Source organism: Vipera ursinii, assembly GCF_947247035.1.
Source record: "Vipera ursinii genome assembly, chromosome: 1".
NCBI lineage: Eukaryota > Metazoa > Chordata > Lepidosauria > Squamata > Viperidae > Vipera > Vipera ursinii.
The window spans coordinates 319,868,074-319,889,152 of record NC_139512.1 but is presented as its reverse complement, the minus strand read 5'-3'; the positions used below and the strand labels follow the sequence as shown (position 1 = coordinate 319,889,152).

Genomic DNA, 21,079 nt, shown 5'->3' with positions numbered 1-21,079 from the left:
AAAAAAGGAAAAAAGTGATGAAGTACAGGTAGTCCTCAACTTACAACAGTTTGCTTAGTGACTGCTTGAAGTTACAATGGCACTGAAAAAGTGCCCCCCAAGCCACAGATGAGCAAGACACCTGCCTGCCTGCCCGGCGGTGCTCTTCCTCCTGTCCAAGGTTTTCATTGTTGTGAGCATTTCTGTTGAGGATTGGCAGCGGGGGTGGGGTGGGGGGTATTTGGTTTTTATTTCCCCCCCCATCTGCTGGGTGGTTGCAGCAGATTTTGGTCACTTCACATGACCCTGGGACACTGTGACCATCATAAATATGAATCAGTTGCCAAGCATCTGAATGTAAATCACAAGACCCTGGAGATGCTACAACATTCCAGCTGATCAGCGCTGCTTCTGGGCTTAGAAGCGCCAGGATCAGTGACGAGCTCCATCTGGAGCCTGGCGCTGATCCTGGTGCTTCCGCTGAGCCCTGACAGCCCCAAAGAAGTGCTGATCCTGGTGCTTTCGCTGAGCCCTGACAGCCCTGCAGCTGCAGCCGTCTCTCAGGCTTGTGAGGTGCTGCCACTGGTTCAGCTCATTCCCCTCCCCCGCTACTGTTCTAGAATGGTCGCGTACCACCTGCCAGGTGCCAATGTACCACAGGTGGTACCCGTACCACTAATTGAAAAGCCCTGATATAGGGCAGCAAATAATAGCAAAAGTTTGAAACATCTGGCCTAAGATTACTTCTTCAAGATCTCTCATCACTGGAGAGCAGGGCGAGTACACACTTTGGTCAATTCCATTTGTGTAGATTTGTACTTAAATAAATCTTATACTGCATCCTCTTAAATAATACGAATAAAAATACACGAGTTCAACAACCAATTGGAAAATTAGCTGATGGCATTTGTTAAGTTGTTCCTAAATTATACATTCTCTAAAACAGGGCTTTTCAACCGGTGGTACGCGTACCACCAGTGGTATGCGAGCCCCTGGCTGGTGGTATGTGAGCCCAACCTAGCTAATTACAGTGGGTGACATGCTAATTGGAGCTTCCAGTGCACCCGGAAGAGAAAAGGAGGAGGGCGGAGAGAAGAAAAAATATAAAAGGGGCAGACCGGCCTGTTTTCAGAGGAACAGAGAGCAGAGCGGCCAGCGAGGAAGGGTGAGTGAGCAAGTGGTGTGTTTGGGGGGGAAGGGCTAGCAAGCAAACGGCTCCTGCCCAGCTTGCTTGCGGAAAACATACTGCTTGCTAAGTGAAGCACCAGGATCAGCGCCGGGTAGCCTGCTGATCCTGGGGCTTCACTTAGCAAGCAGCCTATTTTCTGCAAGCAAGTGAGCCAGGCAGAGCCTGCAATCGGCTGAGCCACGCTCAGAAGTCGTGCTCAGAAACGCTGATCCTGGGCTCCTGCCCAGCTCACTTGCTTGCGGAAAAGAAGCTGCTTGCTAAGTGAGCTGGGCATGAGCCCAAGATCAGCGTTTCTGAGCACGACTTCTGAGGCTGGCTCTGCTGATTCCAGGCTGCTGCCCAGCTCACTTAGCAAACAGCCTCTTTTCCGCAAGCAAGTGTGCTGGGCAGGAGCCTGGGATCAGCTGAGCCACGCTGAGAAGTTGCACTGAGAAACGCTGATCCTGTTCCTCCCCACCCCAAAAAGCAGGGCTTTTACTTGCTTTTCAACGACTCAGCCTTTCACAGTGTGAAAAGCGAGTAAAAGCCATGGTTTTTGGGGTGGGGAGACTCGGGTGCCGTTCCTTGGGAATCCTCTCTCCCCACCCCAAAAAGCAGGGCTTTTACTCACTTTTCACACTGCCACGCTTTGCACGACTCGCCCTTTCACAGCGTAAAAAGCGAGTAAAAGCCCTGCTTTTTGGGGTGGGGAGAGAGGATTCCCAAGGATCAGCACCCAAAGTCAGAGTGCAGCTCAATTGAAGCCCATTTTGCAAAGGGGAAAAGCGAGACCTGGAACTCCCCCCACGGGGCTCGACACAACCGTTGCCACCGCCTTCCCCGCTTGCCTTCTCGCAGGACCCGGACTGCCAGGAAGGAAACCCCAGATGCAGGGGCAAACCAGGGAATGTGTGTGTGTGTGTGTGTGTGTGTGTGTGTGTGTGTGTGTGAGTGTGTGTGTGTGTGTGTGTGTGTGTGTGTGTGTGTGAGAGAGAGAGAGAGAGAGAGAGAGAGAGAGAGATCCCTGGCTGCAATTCCTGTGCAAGATTTCCTGCTTGCAAAAGGAAGGGAAAAAGAGGGAGGGAAGGAAGGAAAGAAGAAAGGTAGGGACAATGGGAGGGAAGGGACAAAGAGGGAGGGAGGGAAGGAAGAAAGAAAGGAAAGAAGAAAAGTAGAGACAGTGGGAGAGAGAAAGGAAGGAAGGGACAAAGAGGGAGGAAAGGAAGAAAGGAAGGAAAGAAGAAAAGTAGGGACAATGGGAGAGAGGGAGGGAAGGAAGGCACCCACCCCAGTCCCACCCCCCTCCACCAGAGACCCATGGATTCCTCCCACACAGGCACCCTGCAGCCTAAGTGATGAGCTGCACCCCCCCCCCCCAGCCATTGACTTCGCTTGTCAAAAAGCTGATCACATGACCCTGGGACACAGAACGTCATAAGTATGAATCAGTTGCCAAGCATCCGAATGTAAATCACGTAACCCTGCGGATGCTGCAACAGTCATAAGTGTGAAAAGTGATCATAAGTCACTTTTTTCAGTGCCGTTGTAACTTCAAACAGTCACTAAGCGAATTGTTGTAGGTCAAGGACTACCTGCACTTTATCATTTTTTCCTCTTTTTTGGGTCAAGTTTTTGACACCTTGCTGGGCGACTGGTGGTACTCGGACATTGCCTTATCGTAAAAGTGGTACAATGGGTGAAAAGGTTGAAAAGCCCTGCTCTAAAGGATTCCTTTCCTCCTTCTTATATTGTACATTTTACAAATAGCTGAACTGGCAGGCAGAGTTGTTGCTCTCTTCTCCCATATATCATTAAAAAGAAAATAGGATAGTATCTAATTATAAAGGAGCAAAGTGGTTTGCCATCAAGACTAAAAAAAGATGAAAGGGAAGATTGCAGGATCTGAATGGGCTTTGCATGATACCTAGCATGCGCTGTAAGGCAGGAAAAGCATGAAGAATAGCATTTTGGTATTCTTTCCAGTTATACAAATAGCTGTTTAATATTTTCTTCTAAGAACAAAGTAAAATGCTGCATCTATCTATGTACGTTTGCTTCTGCTTTCCCCTAATGTTGCCTCTGTGTGATTTTGTGTATGTGCACTGGGAAGCAAATAGTTTTAGTATTTGATAAAGTAGATCACAACCTTCTACTTGATAAGATAGAAAAATGTGGGTTAGATAGCATCACCACCAGATGGATTCATAGCTGGCTGACCGGCCGTACTCAGCGTGTGGTCCTCAATGGAACTGCATCTACATGGAGGGAAGTGTGTAGTGGGGTGCACCAGGGCTCTGTTCTGGGCTCAGTGCTCTTCAACATCTTCATTAACTATTTGGACGAAGGGATAAATGGGGAACTCATCAAATTTGCAGACGACACCAAGCTGGCAGGAATAGCCAACACTCCAGAAGATAGGCTTAAGATACAGGAGGATCTGGACAGACTTGAACACTGGGCGCTATCTAACAAAATGAAATTCAATAGTGAAAAAAGTAAAGTTCTACATTTAGGCAAGAAAAACCAAATGTACAGGCATAGTAAAGGGCAGTGATGGCGAACCTTTTAGAGATGAGTGCCCAAAGTGCAACACAAAACCCACATGAAATTGATTGATTGAACCTTTTTTTTGCACATGGTGACGGAGGCCTACAGTGAAAAGGTTTTATAAAACCCAGCTGAAGGCCTAGGACTGGGGCAACGGTGCGCGTGCTCACAGAGAGGGCTCTGCGTGCCACCTGTGGCAAGCATGCCATAGGTTCGTCACCATGGGTATAGGGGGTACCTTGCTCAATAGTAGTAACTGTGAGAGGGATCTCGAAGTTCTAGTGGACAATCACTTAAATGTGAGCCAGCAGTGTGCTGCAGCTGCCAAAAAAGCCCACTGCCTCTCCCAAAAGGGCAAATTGGGGATTTTTGTTTTGGATTTTTTCTTCTCCACAGTCCCAGCAGATCCAGTCTATTTTCATATTGGATCTTTTTTATGTCAATTTTCCCTACCATATCATTTTATTGTAACAATTGGAGGTTTTTTAAAAGAGCTATCCTACTGATGGGAGACAAAGAGAGTCCCAGGCCCTTTCACATATTTCTTTCCAACATTTTGTTGGATGGGAAACAATAAAAAGATAGACAAATCATGTATAACATAGCTTCTAGAATTCTTTTGAACCCATCAACAGTAGTTCATATCTATATCAAGTGATTGGAAGAGGAGGGGCTTAGAATAGAATATTTGCCACCATTCTGAATACTTGCTGTGCTTTTCCCATCGATATGTGCTGGGGAAATTTTTCTTGACTTTTTTTCTCTACAATTCTGGCCAAATGTAGCTCATTTTTTGCTTGATCTTTTTTTTGTTGCCTCCTCAGGTCCTATTCAGCTTGTTGAGAATTATCTTGCTGACAGAAAGAATTCAGATTCTGTTTACATAATTTCTTTCCGACTTTGTATTGTACTGGAAAGAATAAAAGGTTTCCTCTGTGCGTGTGTGTGTGTGTGTGTGTGTGTGTGTGTGTGTGTGTGTGTTTATGCACACACACATGCCAATAGCACTTCTGTTTGTTTTCATATAATAACTTAACCTCCTTACTTGCTCTTAACTTCTACGAAAAAACCTGAAATTCACTGTTTTCAAGACATTTTCTTAATTTCATTTTTTTTTGGCTTAAGAATTTACTGCTGATTCTCTAAGAAAACATAGTAAAGCCACTGGACAGAATTATCCAATAATATCTGAATACAGATTTTATTGTGGTTTTTATATTATTATTTATTGTTTTAGCTTGGGCCTTGTATTTAATTCTTTTTTAACTTTTGTATCCTGTATTTTATATGTGCCCTGTTCACCGCCCTGAGTCCTTCGGGAGAAGGGCGGTATACAAATAAAATTAACAAATTAACAAATAACAAATTAACGACAAGACAGTGTTTACAGCTATCACCTGAGAGTAAAACGGGATCATGGCAAGTTAAACCAACAATAGTTCAGAAAGAATTTCTGGTCAACAGTCTTCATCCCTTTCTAATTTTTTTCTTAATGTCCTCAATGACAGAGTTTCCACTGTTTCTCAATGGAAGTTATTTTTCTCTGAAATACTTCATTCCCTAACAATGTAACATTCAAGCTGTTCCTTGTTCTCTGAAACACTCCAATCCTGTTCATCCTCTACAACAGAGGTCCCCAACCTTTTCTCCCCAGACCGGAGGTGTGGTTTTGTGTGCTGCCTGCATTCTGCAGATGGGGCTTTGCTTGTTTGTGCGGACCGGTTGCTGGCATGCCGCAGCCGGGTACCAGTCCACAGACCGGAGGTTGGGAACCCCTGCTCTACAAGCATGTGTTGTGCTTTTATGCTAATATTTTTGTATCAAAAAGCAGATTTCAGCATTAAAAGATCTCTACTGATTGCAGTTTTGCTATTGTTTTCATTTATACTAATTTCTCTTTTCAACAATAAGAGTTAACAAAGAAGGAAAGACAGAAGGAAGCAATACTGACTAAACATTTGACTTTTTGCAAAATTCCAAACAGTGAAGATACTTGACATTAGGGAAAATGCAAAATATATATTGGGACCAGAACTTTAGTTGCTAAATGAGTCAATTATTAAATAAGTCATGACATGGTCATTAAGCAAATTCCAGGTCCCCCATAGACTTTGCTTGTCAGAAGATAGCTAGGAATGTTCAAATGGTGATCACATGATCCCAGGACACCGACATATCCATAAATACATGCCAGTTGCCAAGCACCCAAGTTTTGATCACATGACCACAGGGATAGCCGTGACCAGGGGATTTTTTGCCCAGGTTCGCCTGGTGCGACAGTTGCGACCCTACCTGGACCGAGATGCCCTACGCACAGTCACTCATGCGCTCGTGACCTCCCATTTAGACTACTGCAACGCTTTCTACATGGGGCTGCCCTTGAGGACCACTCGGAGGCTTCAACTGGTGCAGAATGTGGCCGCACGAGTTGTGATGGGGGGTTTCCCGATACTCCCATGTAACACCTCTACTCCGTGAGCTGCATTGGCTTCCGGTTGCCCTCCGGGTGAGATTCAAGGTGCTGGTAATGACCTATAAAGCCCTAAATGGCTTGAGACTGGGATATTTGAGGGAACACCTGCTGCGAGCATCAAGCTCCCTTCGTCCAGTGCGCTCGCAGAGAGAGGGTCTTCTCAGGGTGCCGCCGGTAAAAGATTGCCGGCGGATAACACCCAGGGGGAGGGCCTTTTCTGTGGGTGCGCCTGCCCTCTGGAACCAGCTGCCCGTGGAACTCAGAACTACCCCTGATCTATGTTCATTCCGCCGAGACCTGAAGACTTGGCTCTTTGAGCTCTCTGACCCAGGCTGAGAATTTTAACTGGGTTTTATTTTCAGGGATAATTTAATCTTTTATTTGTCTTTTAACTTTGTATTTTGTATTGGTATGATTTTAAAATGCCCTGTAAACCACCCTGAGTCCTTCGGGAAAGGGCGGTATATAAATATAAATATAATAATAATAATAATAATAATAATAATAATAATAATAATAATAATGCAATAGTCATAAGTCTAAGGACTGATTTTAAGTCACTTTTTTCCGTGCCATTGTAAACTCAATCACTAAATGAATGGTCATAAATTGAGGACTATCTATACTTATTTGTATTGCCATTTAGACATATGTCACTTAACAGAATATTTTTTCCCCTGGATCACATTCCCTTAGAATGTTGCACAATTTTCCCCAGACTCATCTCTTTTTCCATTATCACCATCATGCTATCTCCAATCTTTGGATTCTATTTTCATATATATACACAACTTAGATGACAACATTCATACTTGCTGAGATACATTTTAATGTATACCTTAATTTAATTACATGTATTCATTAACTTCTTTCTAAAAGGCCAAACAATTTTCATTCAAATCTATTACGTCCTTCCCCATTTCCCTATTTCACAGGCACTCTGTATATCTAATATCTATTTTACTTTATCAATGTTGTTAATTTGTTAATTCTTGTTTTTCACCATTTACATTCCAAGATGAAATCATGTGTGCAATAAAGTAGCCTATTCTTCACCATATCTGTCCTAAAAAGTGGGGGGTTTTTATACTAAAGCTACAACAGATAATGGACTGAATATGCAAGAAAGATAGTGTATATTTAAAAGAGTTCAGGAAAGATAGTGTACAGATAGTCACAATAAACTTAAAAGAAAGCATCCTACATGATTTTGTCTGGAATATAGTGGTATGCTGTCAGTGAGACCAGAAGGACCAAATATGGAAGATACTTAAGTTGCTGATTTATTTTATGTTTCTTAAATCGAACAGTCCAGAAAGTGAGTCCACTTGTCTGATAACAAGCAATTCCAGAGTGATTTTTGAATTACAATTTTATCTACACACACACACACACACACACACACACACACACACACACACACACGATTAAAGAAAGAATATTAATTTGTCACAGGTCATTTTTTTCTTGTTTATCTGTCAAACATGAGATATGACTTATTATCTAATTAGATTAGTAAAATACAAATTGAATTTAAGCAGAAACTGTTTACCTTGAGTTGACCTTGATTACTACATTCTTGATGACTACTACATGGACCCATGCACATTATTTTCTTCACAGTAATATGGAAGTGATTGGTCATTACTTTTCTCAGAAGTTTTTCCAATCTCTCAAGCTATTCTATCACTTATAATTCTTAAGATTTTCTCCCAACATCTAATAAAGTTCAGACCTTGCTTAGCTTTTCAGAATGCAGTGAAGCAGCCAAGGTTTGCTAGGTATTGCCATCTGTTCAAATAATCTCTTGCTTGCATCTTGATAGACTATACATATTTTCACATGTCTGGACACACAACATACTACTATTTTGATTATATGAATGCTATTCTCAGACATACTGATCTACCTTTATAAACTTTTGAGAGAAAGAGAAGAGAAAGATACACTCTTAATTCAGGCAATAAATATTGTGTATAGAAGTTTGCCAGAGACAGATATCCTAAGGACGTTTTGGTACTTCAGAACAAATGCATAGTAAACTAGTAGTTTAGCTAAAACAGAGTAATATGACACTTTGAATATAGTAGCTCAATTTCTTTTCTCATTCACATTCTGTAATAAGAGTTATACATTGTATTTATATCTCTGGCCTTTATATTTCATAAACCATCCTCACTGAAATGTACATTGCTATAATGATGTTAATATATGGCTTGTACTTGGCTCTCCCAATTGTTATACAACTACTTTCTTACTCAAGAACAGAACTGGCAGAATGAAACTGCAACAGGCCATTTATATACAACAAAACATTTCTCAAGGACAAATGTCAGGTCACTGTAGGCAATATGAACTATATGAAATAGTCTGGTAGGAGAAGTGGGGGAGATTATTATGAGAAAACACTTATAGAAATTCTGATTCATTTATAATTTTATAAAAACAAATACTGGCTACTTTAAAGTAGACTACATTTTACAAGGTTTGTATAATGTGGCAATTATAACTATAATAATTTTTCCACTCTGGTAATATAATATAGTTTCATTTACCTTAAATATACAAAAATAAAATTTGAAATATCCTAGATAAAATGAAAATTGGTAAGGTTGCACTTGAAAATTCCTCATTTTGAATATTTTTTGAGGAAAGAGCTTTTTAAACTGTTCTATGTATTTTTAAGAAGGATCTCTCAGAATCAGGAAAGTGGGGCATCATAAAGTAAGGCACTATAATCAAATGCATAAATATATGCAGGTATTAGAATTTATTTATGCTCTTCCCTTTATGTCAAGTCTTCTTGAAATCACGAGTGTTATTTATACAAATATGATGACTTTCATATTTTTATCATGCATTCTCTTCTTCTACAAGAGGGACAGGCAATCTCCAACTAATAGGCTACTCCTGAGATCCAAGATTGCATTGACAGCACATTTCATTCTTTTTGTTCAAAATTAATAAGGGAAATAGGAACGTGAGCATTTCCAAGGATAATGCTCCCAATTTCTCAAAAAATGGCCTATAATCAGTCTGTAAAAAATGGTAACTTGGAGTAATCTGATTGGAGTTGGGGTGGAATTAAGTTTTAGTATCGAAGTAATTGTCTCCCAGAGTCTCCCAATCCTAGTCTTATCCTAAATCCACATAAAATATTTTAAAATCAACCAAAACTACTGTGTTGGGGGTCAATTCCAAACTTTATTGGAAGGTGGGATGCTAAAATTGAGTGTGGGAAGTATATTAGCTCTTGGAAGCCTCCCATACTTATTTCTACTCTAAATAACTTTTTTAAAAGAAACAAGAAACAGGCCAAAAATGCAGCAATGATCTTTCTTGTACTGTTGTCACATTAGTAATAGTTTTGTCAATCCTTCAGAAATTTGGGAGTCAGAGTCTTGTCCTACAGTGCTTCAACAACTGCCTACGCCAGGGGTGTCAAACTCAATTTCATTGAGGGCCGCGTCAGCATTGCGGTTGCCCTCAGGGGGCCGGGTGGGTATGGCCAGGGTGGGCGTGGCCTACTGGGTGGGCGTGGCTAGAGTGCATATGGCCTACTGGGTGGGCGTGGCCAGCTCTCCATCGTTGGCATCAAGGGTGCCTATGGGGGCCTGGGCAGGAGTGGGGCAGATCTGAGGGTCTCTGGCAGAAGGAGGGTCTCTGGGCCAGGGCCAAGGCAGTGGGGGCCGTTCCCTCACTGTTTCCAGGATGGCTTCGGGGGCCACATGAAACCACTTTGCGGGCCGGATCCGGCCCCCGGGCCTTGTGTTTGACATGTCTGGCCTACGCCCATTTTATAAGATTATCACTATGGATAAGCTGTGTCTGCCAAGGTTCTTTGGTTCTACGGTACAATGATAAGAGAATATAGTTTTACAATTGATTTAAGAAACTATCCTTAGCTTCTCAATGTATCCCACAGAACTTGGCAAATGATGGAGCCTAGCTAAAGTGAGACCGCCAAAGTTGCTACATTACAATAACATCTGTTAGTTTTCCTGCCCTTAACTTACTATATTTCCCTGAAAGGAAACCATAGAATGCGGATTGCTGCTAGGTATGAAAGCTTGTTGAAAGAAGTAAAAATGTACTATTTAACAGCATGCTTTTGCCCATTTTGTTATATAAAGAGAGAGTTATGTATGTCAGGAGAAACATAAAGGTGAGTTGAATGCAGTCAGGATGGAGTACTTAAAACAAAAAAATAGGGCAAAGAATGAATAGGGGAAAACAACAGACATATTGACAGAAATATACACATACTCGTACAAAGAAAGGCTGCAAAATCTGGCTCAGCAGCACTATATACTGTGTTTACTCTGTAATAAATCCCACTGAAGACAATGTCTTTTATACTCAGATTAATCATTTTTAGGCACATTAAACTGGTCCTATTCAGTCAGCTGCCTGGCTATCTTTTTGTCATCCTCCCATGTGTAGACTTGAAAATAGACCCTTTTCATTTTTTCAATTACCGGTACTTATTTTCACCACTTGTACATCTTTGTCATTAGCTCACTTTCATCAACATCTTTCTTTATTAGAGTGATCACAGCAACAAGATATTACAGCTGTGTGCAAACTAGCCCACTACTTCTGCATATCCTGAAACAACATGGCACAACCTTTTGGAATATGAAGATAAAATACGGTAAATAAGGACCCTCAGCTGCTATAAAATCTCTACACAGAAAAAAAGAGTAAAATTTAAAAAATTGCTAGATCTACTACCCTGTATGTTGTATGGGTGGGTGGGTAGGTGTCTGAAAAGAAAGCGAACTATATTTTTAATGAATGATAGAAAATGGATAGTAGCAAGCCACAAATTGATATAGAACAGATCTTTCATACTATGCAGTGAACATGTATGACATCATTAGCACTTTGTAAGACTTTTGAAATCTGCACTACAGAAAGTAGCATCTTTATTTAAAATTGCAAAAGAATATACTACACAATACTCTTGTTTGCTACGATGCATTTTTTTTCTTTTACTTTTCTTGTTTTGGGAATATATTAGTGGCTACCTGATTCAATATTCTTTTTTAAAAACTAAACTGAAGAATCAGTTTAATTCAAATCTTCGTTCTCAGAAAGCTTGGCTTGACAGAATAGGGGACTTGGCCGCAGTGGCCAAATTAACTGAGACAGATCCCCAACTGAAGAATCTACAGGCGTCCCTTAACAGTCTCTGATGTGGGCCCAGAGCCCCTTCAAAGTTGCTCCATTTTTTAATATACTAGAAAATAAAAGTCTGATACAGAGGGGGATAATCTTATTCCATGTATCAAATTTATTTAATCAAACATAAATGAAATGAAATCTAAACATAATCAAATTTAGTTTTCTCCTTGGCTTCATCTATTTTTTTTTCCCTGGTCCATTTTGGTTAGCATGCCTGGCAGGCTACTGAAAAGCCAAGTACAGTTCTCAGCCATATAAGGACAAAAAAAGGAAAGACACGTTGAATAACTATAATCGTTTCACTGAACATTGTAATAATAATTTAATATATCCAAATGAGAAATGTTACTTATCATTGTTTTGAATGCGGTTGCGAAGCTGACAGTATGATAACACAAGAAGCTGTAAAGCATGACACATTGTATACTTGTCTGTGTTACATCAAGAACGGCACCTACTTACATGCACAGACACAATGCAGTTGTGGAGCCTGGTAGAGAAATGGCAAAATTCTAAGAAATAATTCTGCCCAGCGTAACTCCTGGAAACTTCTCCATGCTTTCGAACATACGTTAAACTTTTTGCAAATAATTGTTTAAGTTTCAAAGGGAATATAATATAAAATATTGTAACACAAAGGAGAAAATTGGGGAAGGGAAAAAAGGGGAGAAAGCTTAAAATTAAGCCTGTAGTAATGAAACAGTGCCCACAATAAAAATAATGGTTGAGGTTTGGGATAAAAGAATTTTGAGAAAAATCCATTTAAAAACTACTTCAGAAAATTGAAATTAATCCTTTTTTAAAACCAGGGAAGTAAAAGTTTAATGTGACATACTGTCATGGAATTAGCAGAAAGTGCTATGGCTATATGCATAAACTAAATGATATGATATCGGAGGAAGTCTAAAGGAATCTTAGACCATCCAATAATACCATAATCCAGTTGTGTGTGCTTGATCACTATTTCTACGATATAAATAGAAAGGTAGTCAGTAGTTTTATTCTTCAACAGCTTACTCTTAAAAACCATTATAGCTGTAATTTTGATGCAGTAATAGTGGCCTATAACATAAACTAACATACAGTATGCCTTTAGATCATTGTTCAAAAGCAGTACACAAACAAGTATATCATTATTGCTACTTCCATCATTCATGAATGATACGGATATAGTGGTTTGGGTCCACGGTAACTAAGCAGGACGGTTCCATCAAACCACAGAGAGACTGAAAATACAAGGAAAGTTTCTATTTAAAAGGGAAGGACAGGATTATTGTTAACTATTCTGTCTTCCATCTTTGACATCCCTCCCATGCTATTTTGAAAGATTCTCTTGCTTATGGAAGCAGAGAGTGGATAGGAACTAAAATTGATGAAATCTGTTTTCCAACTTTCATTAGTGGTCCTATTCTTCCAAGAGATTAGATTTCCTTCTTCCATTTGGAGCAGTATTAACATTTAAGATTCAAACATATTACTCTTTCTCATGTCAAATTCTTGATGAGGTTCCAATAAATCAAAGCTGATTTATTGGAACCTCATCTCAAAACTTCTCACATTCAAGTGGAAATTTTAAAAATGAAAGAAGAAAACAGGCTACCACAATTACCGAACCTTGCTGAATAATTTTAAGTTCAATATACAGATGTATATCCACAGAAGAAGTATATGTTGTAAAATAAGCATAACACAAATTTCAAAACAAATAACACCAGCAAAGCACAAATCAGGGAGAAAAAGAAATCCACTCTGCTTTATAGGTAGTCCTTGACATACAATTGCAATGACTGCAAGTCGTGATAGTCACTCAGCGAGGTATCCAAATGATTGCCTTTATTTAATAATCTGAATCCTGCCCTCTCCATTGCGGAGAGCATAAGGTGCCTCAGATGTAGGAGAGACCCTGGGAGGCCTAGCATAGGCCCACATTGCAACACCTTTCCACTTCACATGGCCTGGCCCAAGCCTCCCTTGTATGAGGCACCTAAGGCTCTGCTTCTAGTCCCATTGGGTCTTCATAGACCTTGGGCCTGCTTTCCTTTTAAAAAGAGTTCTATTCACTGATCTATCTGAGAAATCACTTGTTGTTCAGATGTTTATCATGTAGAATTTGTTTTTTTATTGCAAGCAAAATCTTAACAGCAATCAATAAGACTACTTCTATATTGTATAAAAACAACTATGTTAAAACGTGGACTGAATTAAAATTGGATTTGCAGATGGGAAAAACTAGATTTGTCACTGATGGAAAAAAATTCTGTTTTGCATGGATTACATATCGTGACCTATTGTTATTGGAAGAAGAACCTAAGGTAAAAACTGGGGAACAATTTGTAAGTGATGGCTTTAATTGTGATAGGTTTAATTATCACAGAATATTTGAAAGGTTTCAACTTGATGAAAAAGTTTTGTTTTTGCAGCTGACAAATCTGAATTGGAATGGAATTTATACTCAGATGACCATTTGATTTCTAAAGTTTATAAAATACTACTTAGGATGAATTTGGAAGATGAATATGTTAAAATTCATGAAAAACCTAGGTTATAATATAATAGATCAATAGAAAAATATGTGGATTAACAGTTTAAAATTTACTTTGAATTAGAGTTTGAAAGAAAACTTTTATGGTATATCAATGGTATTTGACTCCAGACAGATTGGCAAGAATGTATAATGGAACTTCCAATAAATGTTGAAAATGTAATCAAACTCCAGGTAAATTTTATCACATGTGGTGATAAATCATATCATACTAAATCATACTGGATAAATATAATAATGGTTATGCAGATGAAATCTGAAGCATTTCTTTTAGGTGTTATTGATAAACCGACAGAAAAATAGTTTGGAATTTTATTTTTCTATATGGTGACAGCTGTAAGAACTGTGTATGACAGGTTTTGGAGAGAAAAAAGAATACCAACAGTGGAAGAATGGATTTTGAAGTGACAGAGATGGCAAAATTAAGTGTGTTGATTAGAAACAATGGTTTGGATAAATTTTTATAAGAGACTGGAAGCTGTGGAGTTTCTGCGAGTTACATAATCGACTGTTAACAAAGGCCTTCGAAGTTTATTATATTTTTTTGGGTTAACAATTAACAGCTTTTTTACAATGAAGAGATATTGGGTTGATACATTTCATACATAATAGATTTGTATATCTGAGATATTTGTTAAAAGAATATGATGTAAAATATTAATTTAGTAAGTAATAGTAATGTTTCATCTCCGTTTGAAAGCCAAAGAGCCAGCGCTTGTCCGAGGACGTCTCCGTGGTCATGTGGCTGGCATGACTAGATGCCAAAGGCGCACGGAACGCTGTTACCTTCCCACCGTAGTGGAAACAACTAGCACGCATGTGCGGGGGAACCTTTACCTTTACCTTTTTAATAGTAATGTATAACTATTTGTAGGTCCACAATGCAAGGGAACAAATCTATTAGGTTTGTGTGAGATACAGGTATCAGCATTCAACTAGAGTAGAGCTTGTATTTTTATTGTTAATTTTATATTTGTTGTATGCACTTTTTACCCTTTTCCTTTTTTGTGTCATGTCTGTAATTTTTGTTTTGTTATCTATTTTTCATTCTGTATAATTGTATTTTATTTTTGGGATTTTTTTTCAAAGTAGCACTGCTTACAACATAATCCAAACCATATACAGTATACATGGTGGGCATAATTTTGAACTGGAAAAGTTGCAATTAGATCTATTGAAATTATTCTGTAGTTACAGTACTCTATTTCAGTCTTTCCAATCTGGTATTCAACATATCTCTTTTAAGAAGAGACTGGACAGCCATTTGCCTGAAATGGTATAGGGTTTCCTGCCTGAGCAGGGGGTTGGACTAGATGACCTCCAAGGTCCCTTCCAACATTATATTATTATTATTATTATTATTATTATTATTATTATTATTATTATTATTATTATTATTATTATTATTATATATTCGAACTCAAGTTCCCAGAATTCCCCAACAGAAAATTGCATAGAGCTATTCTAATAATGGTAAAGTTATCCATGACAGTATGAAATCATAGCAAATAAGATGTGACTTCAGACTCACAATTTTTGTTTATTTTGAAAAATGAGTTTTGTTGGCTAGCAAAAATCTCTTAATATGCCTCATTATGATGGATATCATTTTCTTTCCTACTTTCCAATTTAACTGCTAAAACCACAGTGATAACTTTAATGAATGTACTCTGCATTCTTTTATAGCCAGCAGCTATATTAGTCTTATTATTTTCTCTATCTTTTTCTTTTCTAGAAGATTGGACATTTTTTAATTTACATCTGATAAAAGGTCATGCATCTTTAATAAAAAATGAAGCACAGATTCACTGAGTCAGCTGACAAGTCCCCATATTAAAGATTGGTGCTTACAAAGATGCTCTGCCATTCTATACTCCTCAGTGATCATACAGACTGCATTTTAAATGCACTCTACTTAATCAGCAGAAACATCTATTTTAATTTGTTTATAATATAATACTTTTACATCCTGGTATTGTGTTTTTCCTTTGTATTTTCTAGAATACAAAGGATTGTTCCTCTTTTTATTTCTTTCCACACAATTCAAGCTTAAGAATACAGGAAGGGTAATGTTTTAAAATATTACATAATTTTCTATTGCAACTGCCCTTATACATCATATTTCAATGATACATTATGCATTCAGGAAGAAAATCAAAGGCTTTGTTCATTGCTGTGCGGCATACATATACATAAACACACACACACACACACACACACAGACAGAGAGAGAGAGAGAGAGAGAGAGAGAGAGAGAGAGAGAGATCCTATACATTCACGGCTTAATTGGCTCAATTGCATAGAATTATACAAAACTTCCTTGGATTCATCACATATGTTTCATGTGTTAAAATTATGTGTTGAGATTATGACCTGCCGATGTTAGGCTTCAAGCAAGCAGAATAAATTTAAATGATCCAGCCATTTCGTTAAAGTTAGGTAAGCTTTGGGATGAGGTATATATACAGTATATATATATATACGGTATATCCTTCCCTCTACTCATAACAAAGAAATGGCTTTAGGACTTTGGCCAGTTTAATTCTAACGTTACCTATAATCAGCCAGGTTGTAAGATAGTTTGGGCTGGCCCACAGTTACCCAGTAAGTTTCATGATTAAATGGAGACTTGAACTTGGCTGCCATTGCTTGAGCAAAACAACCACCTAAACAACTACACATTAGCATTTTTTTTCTTTATGAGAACACAGGCAAAAGTAGCAACTGAAAAAAAAGATGTGTGTATTTATGTGTATGGATTCCATACATACACAGGAAAAAAGTGATCACAGAAAAAATTCCTAGTAGCCAGGAAATGCTTATCAGCATGCTTCCTTTTTAACTGCTTTCATATTTGTAAACTGTCAAACTTGGCTGCCTTGCCTAATTGGACTTTCCCCCACGTGGTAACATTCACTTCAAAGTGCAAACCATAAATATTTCATAATATCACAAAGGCTAATGACAGCCCTCTCTGAACTTGCAACCTAACTCTATTTATTAGTCATAGGCTGGTGTGTTGTTTTTTTTTTGTAAATAGCAGACCCATCCTAAGCTAGTTCTGAATATAAAGCCTTCCTGACTACAAGATGAGTTCAAGGAATGTCTGTGCTTACAAAAGGAAACAATTTTCCGTGCTGCTTTTTATTACTCTCAGTTAATAATGACTAGAATATCTGAAAGGGTGATGAGGTCATGTGTACTTTCAGTGCAAGACATGCTTTCGTTTATATTTGCACATTCAGAATTCACTCCTTTTGATAGCACTATTTCACATATATACTATTTCATATATACACACAAGAAATCTTCAGGACAGTCAAACAGCTACATTTTGGGCTACATTTTAAAGTAATGTCACTCTGTAAGAGTCTTTAGCTTTTGATGCAGCATTAATTATAAAATGCTTTGAATAGAATATTTTATAAGATATGGAAGCAAACAAATGCTTATAAGCCACAAAAGATTAAGTACTACTTACACAATCTCATCATTCTGAAATTCAAGCTCTCCACAGGTGTCTTCGAAGTCCTCTCCGCCTCCCTTGGCTGTGCCTTCGATTGTTTTGTATGGCACAATAACATTTCCTCGAGCTCCAGATGTCCGTAGCACTTTCACCTCCATGGTCCCCACACTCTCACTTACATGAGTGACTGGTTCCTCAAAAGTAAATATGCCAGCATGATCATCATCAAAGATTGTAACTGTGGCTGTAGCAGGTGATCCCAGGCAAGCCACAGTTGTAAGATGGTTGCCGTCTAGAACACCTTCTTCAGATTGTTCTGACACTTTCACATTACTGAGGTGAACAAGGAAATTCTCATCTTCCTCAAATATATCGTCATCAATTATGCCAACTCTTATTTCTTTTTGTGTCTCACCTGGCTTAAATACCACTGTCCCTTCAGTGAACTCGTAATCAGACCCTGCGTTGGCTGTACCATCTTCTGTTCTGAAATCAACCAAGACTGTTTTGGTCAAATCACCACCTCGACGGGCAACTGTTAGAGCTACTGTGCCACAGTTCTCAAGGCACTGGTAGGTGCTCTGCTCAAAATAGACCTTGCTGACAGGGTCATTGTCTGCTACCTCACAGTTGACCTCATGCATGCTGACAGCTTTTCGTGCTTGGTCAGCTGCATGTCGCTTCAATATGTTGCCAGCTCCAGTCATTAACCGAGTAGCCTGAATACGATAAAAGGCACGACTCTTTTGTTGCTGACTCAGAACTTGATAATTAGCTAGTTCTATTAGCTGTTCAATCTCTTTGTCTGGATGCTTCTGTTTCAATTCCTTCAGGATTCTAGCCATTTCTCTCCTTGCTTCTTCATCATCTTGATCCTTCTCATCCACCTCTAAGACCAGAGTGCCATCCAAGAAACTTTCAACATGGGAATTAACTATCTTTCCATCCATTTCAATATCAGCTTTAGATGGTGGCCCTTCGCCCTCATGTTCAATTATCATGCCTCTCTGCTTTCCAGCTCTGTACTTCTTGTAGACATACTTGTAGAATAAAAGCCTTCGATCAGCAACCCATGCAAACACCACACAGATAGGGAAAAAGAAGAAAGTGAGCAAACCTTCCCAGACTTCTACTATTCCAGGTGACAAAACTGACAAAATTAAATACAGCCAAGTATAGGCAAAAATACTCCAAGCTGCAGTGACAAAAAACACACGAAGATGCTTAATCTTCCTGATTTCTCCATCAGGGACAACATAAACACAAAGGGCTATAATGACAAACATATTAAAGGCAGCGCTTCCTACAATAGTGCTTGGCCCAAGGTCTCCTGCCTTGAAGCCATGGCCACACACTTCAATGACAGATAGGAGGATCTCAGGTGCAGAAGAGCCCAAAGCCATCAATGTTAAGTTCGAAACAGTTTCATTCCAAATTCTTACTGTTGTCTTGCTGGTTTCACCATTGGGTTTCTTGATTGTTATCTCTCTCTCTTGGGATGTAATAACTTCTATGGATGACATGAAACGATCTGCTATAATAGACACTCCTAGAAACATGTAGACCATGGCCACAAAGTATACAGTAGCTCTTGCTATTTTATCACCAAATGAAGGATCTTGAGGTTCCCAAATTGGCAAAATTACACCTTTCTTACAGATATAGGAACCAGAACATACTTTTGTATGATTGGTTTCTTCAGGTTGCTGTTCTGTATGTACTCTGTCCACATGGCATAGCAAAAGTGCAACAATTAAAAGAAGAAGACCACCAGGCAAGGCAGTTGAATTCCTTAATCCCATCATGATTGTTCTGTCACACCAATTTCCAAATCTTTTCTAACCTGCAGAATACAAAAATGTGAAATTTATTACTAACATTCAACTGAAGAAAGCTATAGCTTTTTTCTTTCTATGGTTCACTATTTTACAGAATCTTTTACCCTCTAGGAAAAAAACAGAATTTACAAAACTGAAGTCCATTAAATTTTCAGTTGCTGAATTATATTTTTAAATCTGTAGATCTACTCTCAAATAATAATTTTCTATTCACCTTATATTCAGATTAAAGCCATCGAAACAATGGGATAGGATGGTGAATGACCCTATTGAAGATACAACTATATCATTGCTGTAATTGTATTTTCGGTTTTATAAATACATAATATACAATGCAATATTCAGTAATGTATATTATACAGAATAATTACATTCAATGTTTCTGAACCTTCACAACTTTAAAATATGTGGACTTCAACTCCCAGCATGGCTGGCTGGGGAATTTGGGGAGTTGAAGTCCATACATTGTAAAGTTGCGAAGGTTGAGAAACACTGGTCCAGCTAGATGTGACAAAGCTTGAACTGTTTCCCATACTGTCTAAATACATATGGAAATCCCCAGAGCAAAGTCCAAACCTTCTTTCCTACAATCATTGTCAGAATTATTTATTTCTATTTTGTGCATTATATCTTTTGTCTACTAACTCACTCATAACAAGCATTTCTCTTTTATATCATGACCATTAGTCTTTGTTTAGAAATATTAGGGGGAAAATAACTAAAAGTTTTTGAAAAGTGTAAGTAAACAGTATTTTAACAATATTTCCCAAGAAGATCCAATCAATCTGACAGATTTTAAATCATTCTTACATAAAACCTACAGATGCATAAACTTCCATGGTTAAAGCATTAATACTAAAAACAGGATCAAATCGCTAGGCATACTTGGGGTTCAAGTCAGCAGCAGAGTCCCACAGTCCTTTTATCGAAATGATATGCCTTCAAACAATTCAGACATGAAAGGGAATTAACTGATTTATTTATTTAAGATATTTATATCCTGTCTTGAGCTTTCTCAGGATAAGTAGCAAAGAAATACAAAAGCTAAAAACAGAAGGTACAAAATCCTAGATAAAAATAAAATTCCATGGAAATATAGAGACACGTCTCAAGGCAAAGATTAAAAACATATTTTAAGAGTTCTGGTGTCAGAGACCTCACTGAAACCTTCATGTAAGCTTCTTGGGGGATAGCAGAGGATCGCATCAATTCCCAGCATTGTTGAGCCAAGGACTCACTACCCTGATCTTTTCTTAAAAAATAATAAAATAAAATAAAATAAAATAAAATAGTAAAATAAAATAAAATAAATAAATAAAATAAGATAAAATAATAAATTAAAATAATATAATAAAATAATAACATAAAATAAAATAAAATAAATAAAATAAAATAAAATAAAATAAAGCAAGGCTCTGGAGACATTATCACATTTTCCTATTACAAATACCTCTAGTCCCTATTCTAGTACGGTAGTACTCTACCAGATCCAGCCCTGAAAGAAGCACTTGTCAAGGCAGGTATTCAGTCACCTTTCTATTGCAATGTATTTGTACTTCCACTTGATATCTTGTTATAGATTGCTCACAAAAGAGACAGACTCTCATTAACAAGACTGGAAGCAGAAGTAAACACACCCTCCCAGACAGCAACATCCACAGATTCTTTCCACTTTTATTGGTATGTCCAAAGCAGTGTTGCACTTTCACGCTATTGATGCTTGTTTTTTATCTAATTTGTAATACTATTTTGTATTTTTAAATAGTTTGTACAATATTTATTTTATAATATGTTTACAAACATTATAAACATTTATAAATGTTTACTTTTTATAGTAGGCCTTAACTGACTTTACACTACAAAGGCCTTTTCGATGCAT

General features: G+C 38.3%; 1 protein-coding gene across 1 annotated transcript in view; it reads right to left on the bottom strand.

Annotated features, from left to right (window-relative positions):
• Window positions 1-21,079, bottom strand: part of SLC8A1 (solute carrier family 8 member A1) — a gene marked incomplete at its 3' end in the record, with an annotated part of 276,693 nt that overhangs the window by 196,199 nt on the left and 59,415 nt on the right. Inside the window, exon 2 of the mRNA XM_083379245.1 lies at window positions 17,378-19,205. Coding sequence (XP_083235371.1) covers window positions 17,378-19,167 — 1,790 coding nt within the window. The 5' untranslated portion in view covers window positions 19,168-19,205. The remainder of the gene's footprint in view (window positions 1-17,377; window positions 19,206-21,079) is intronic.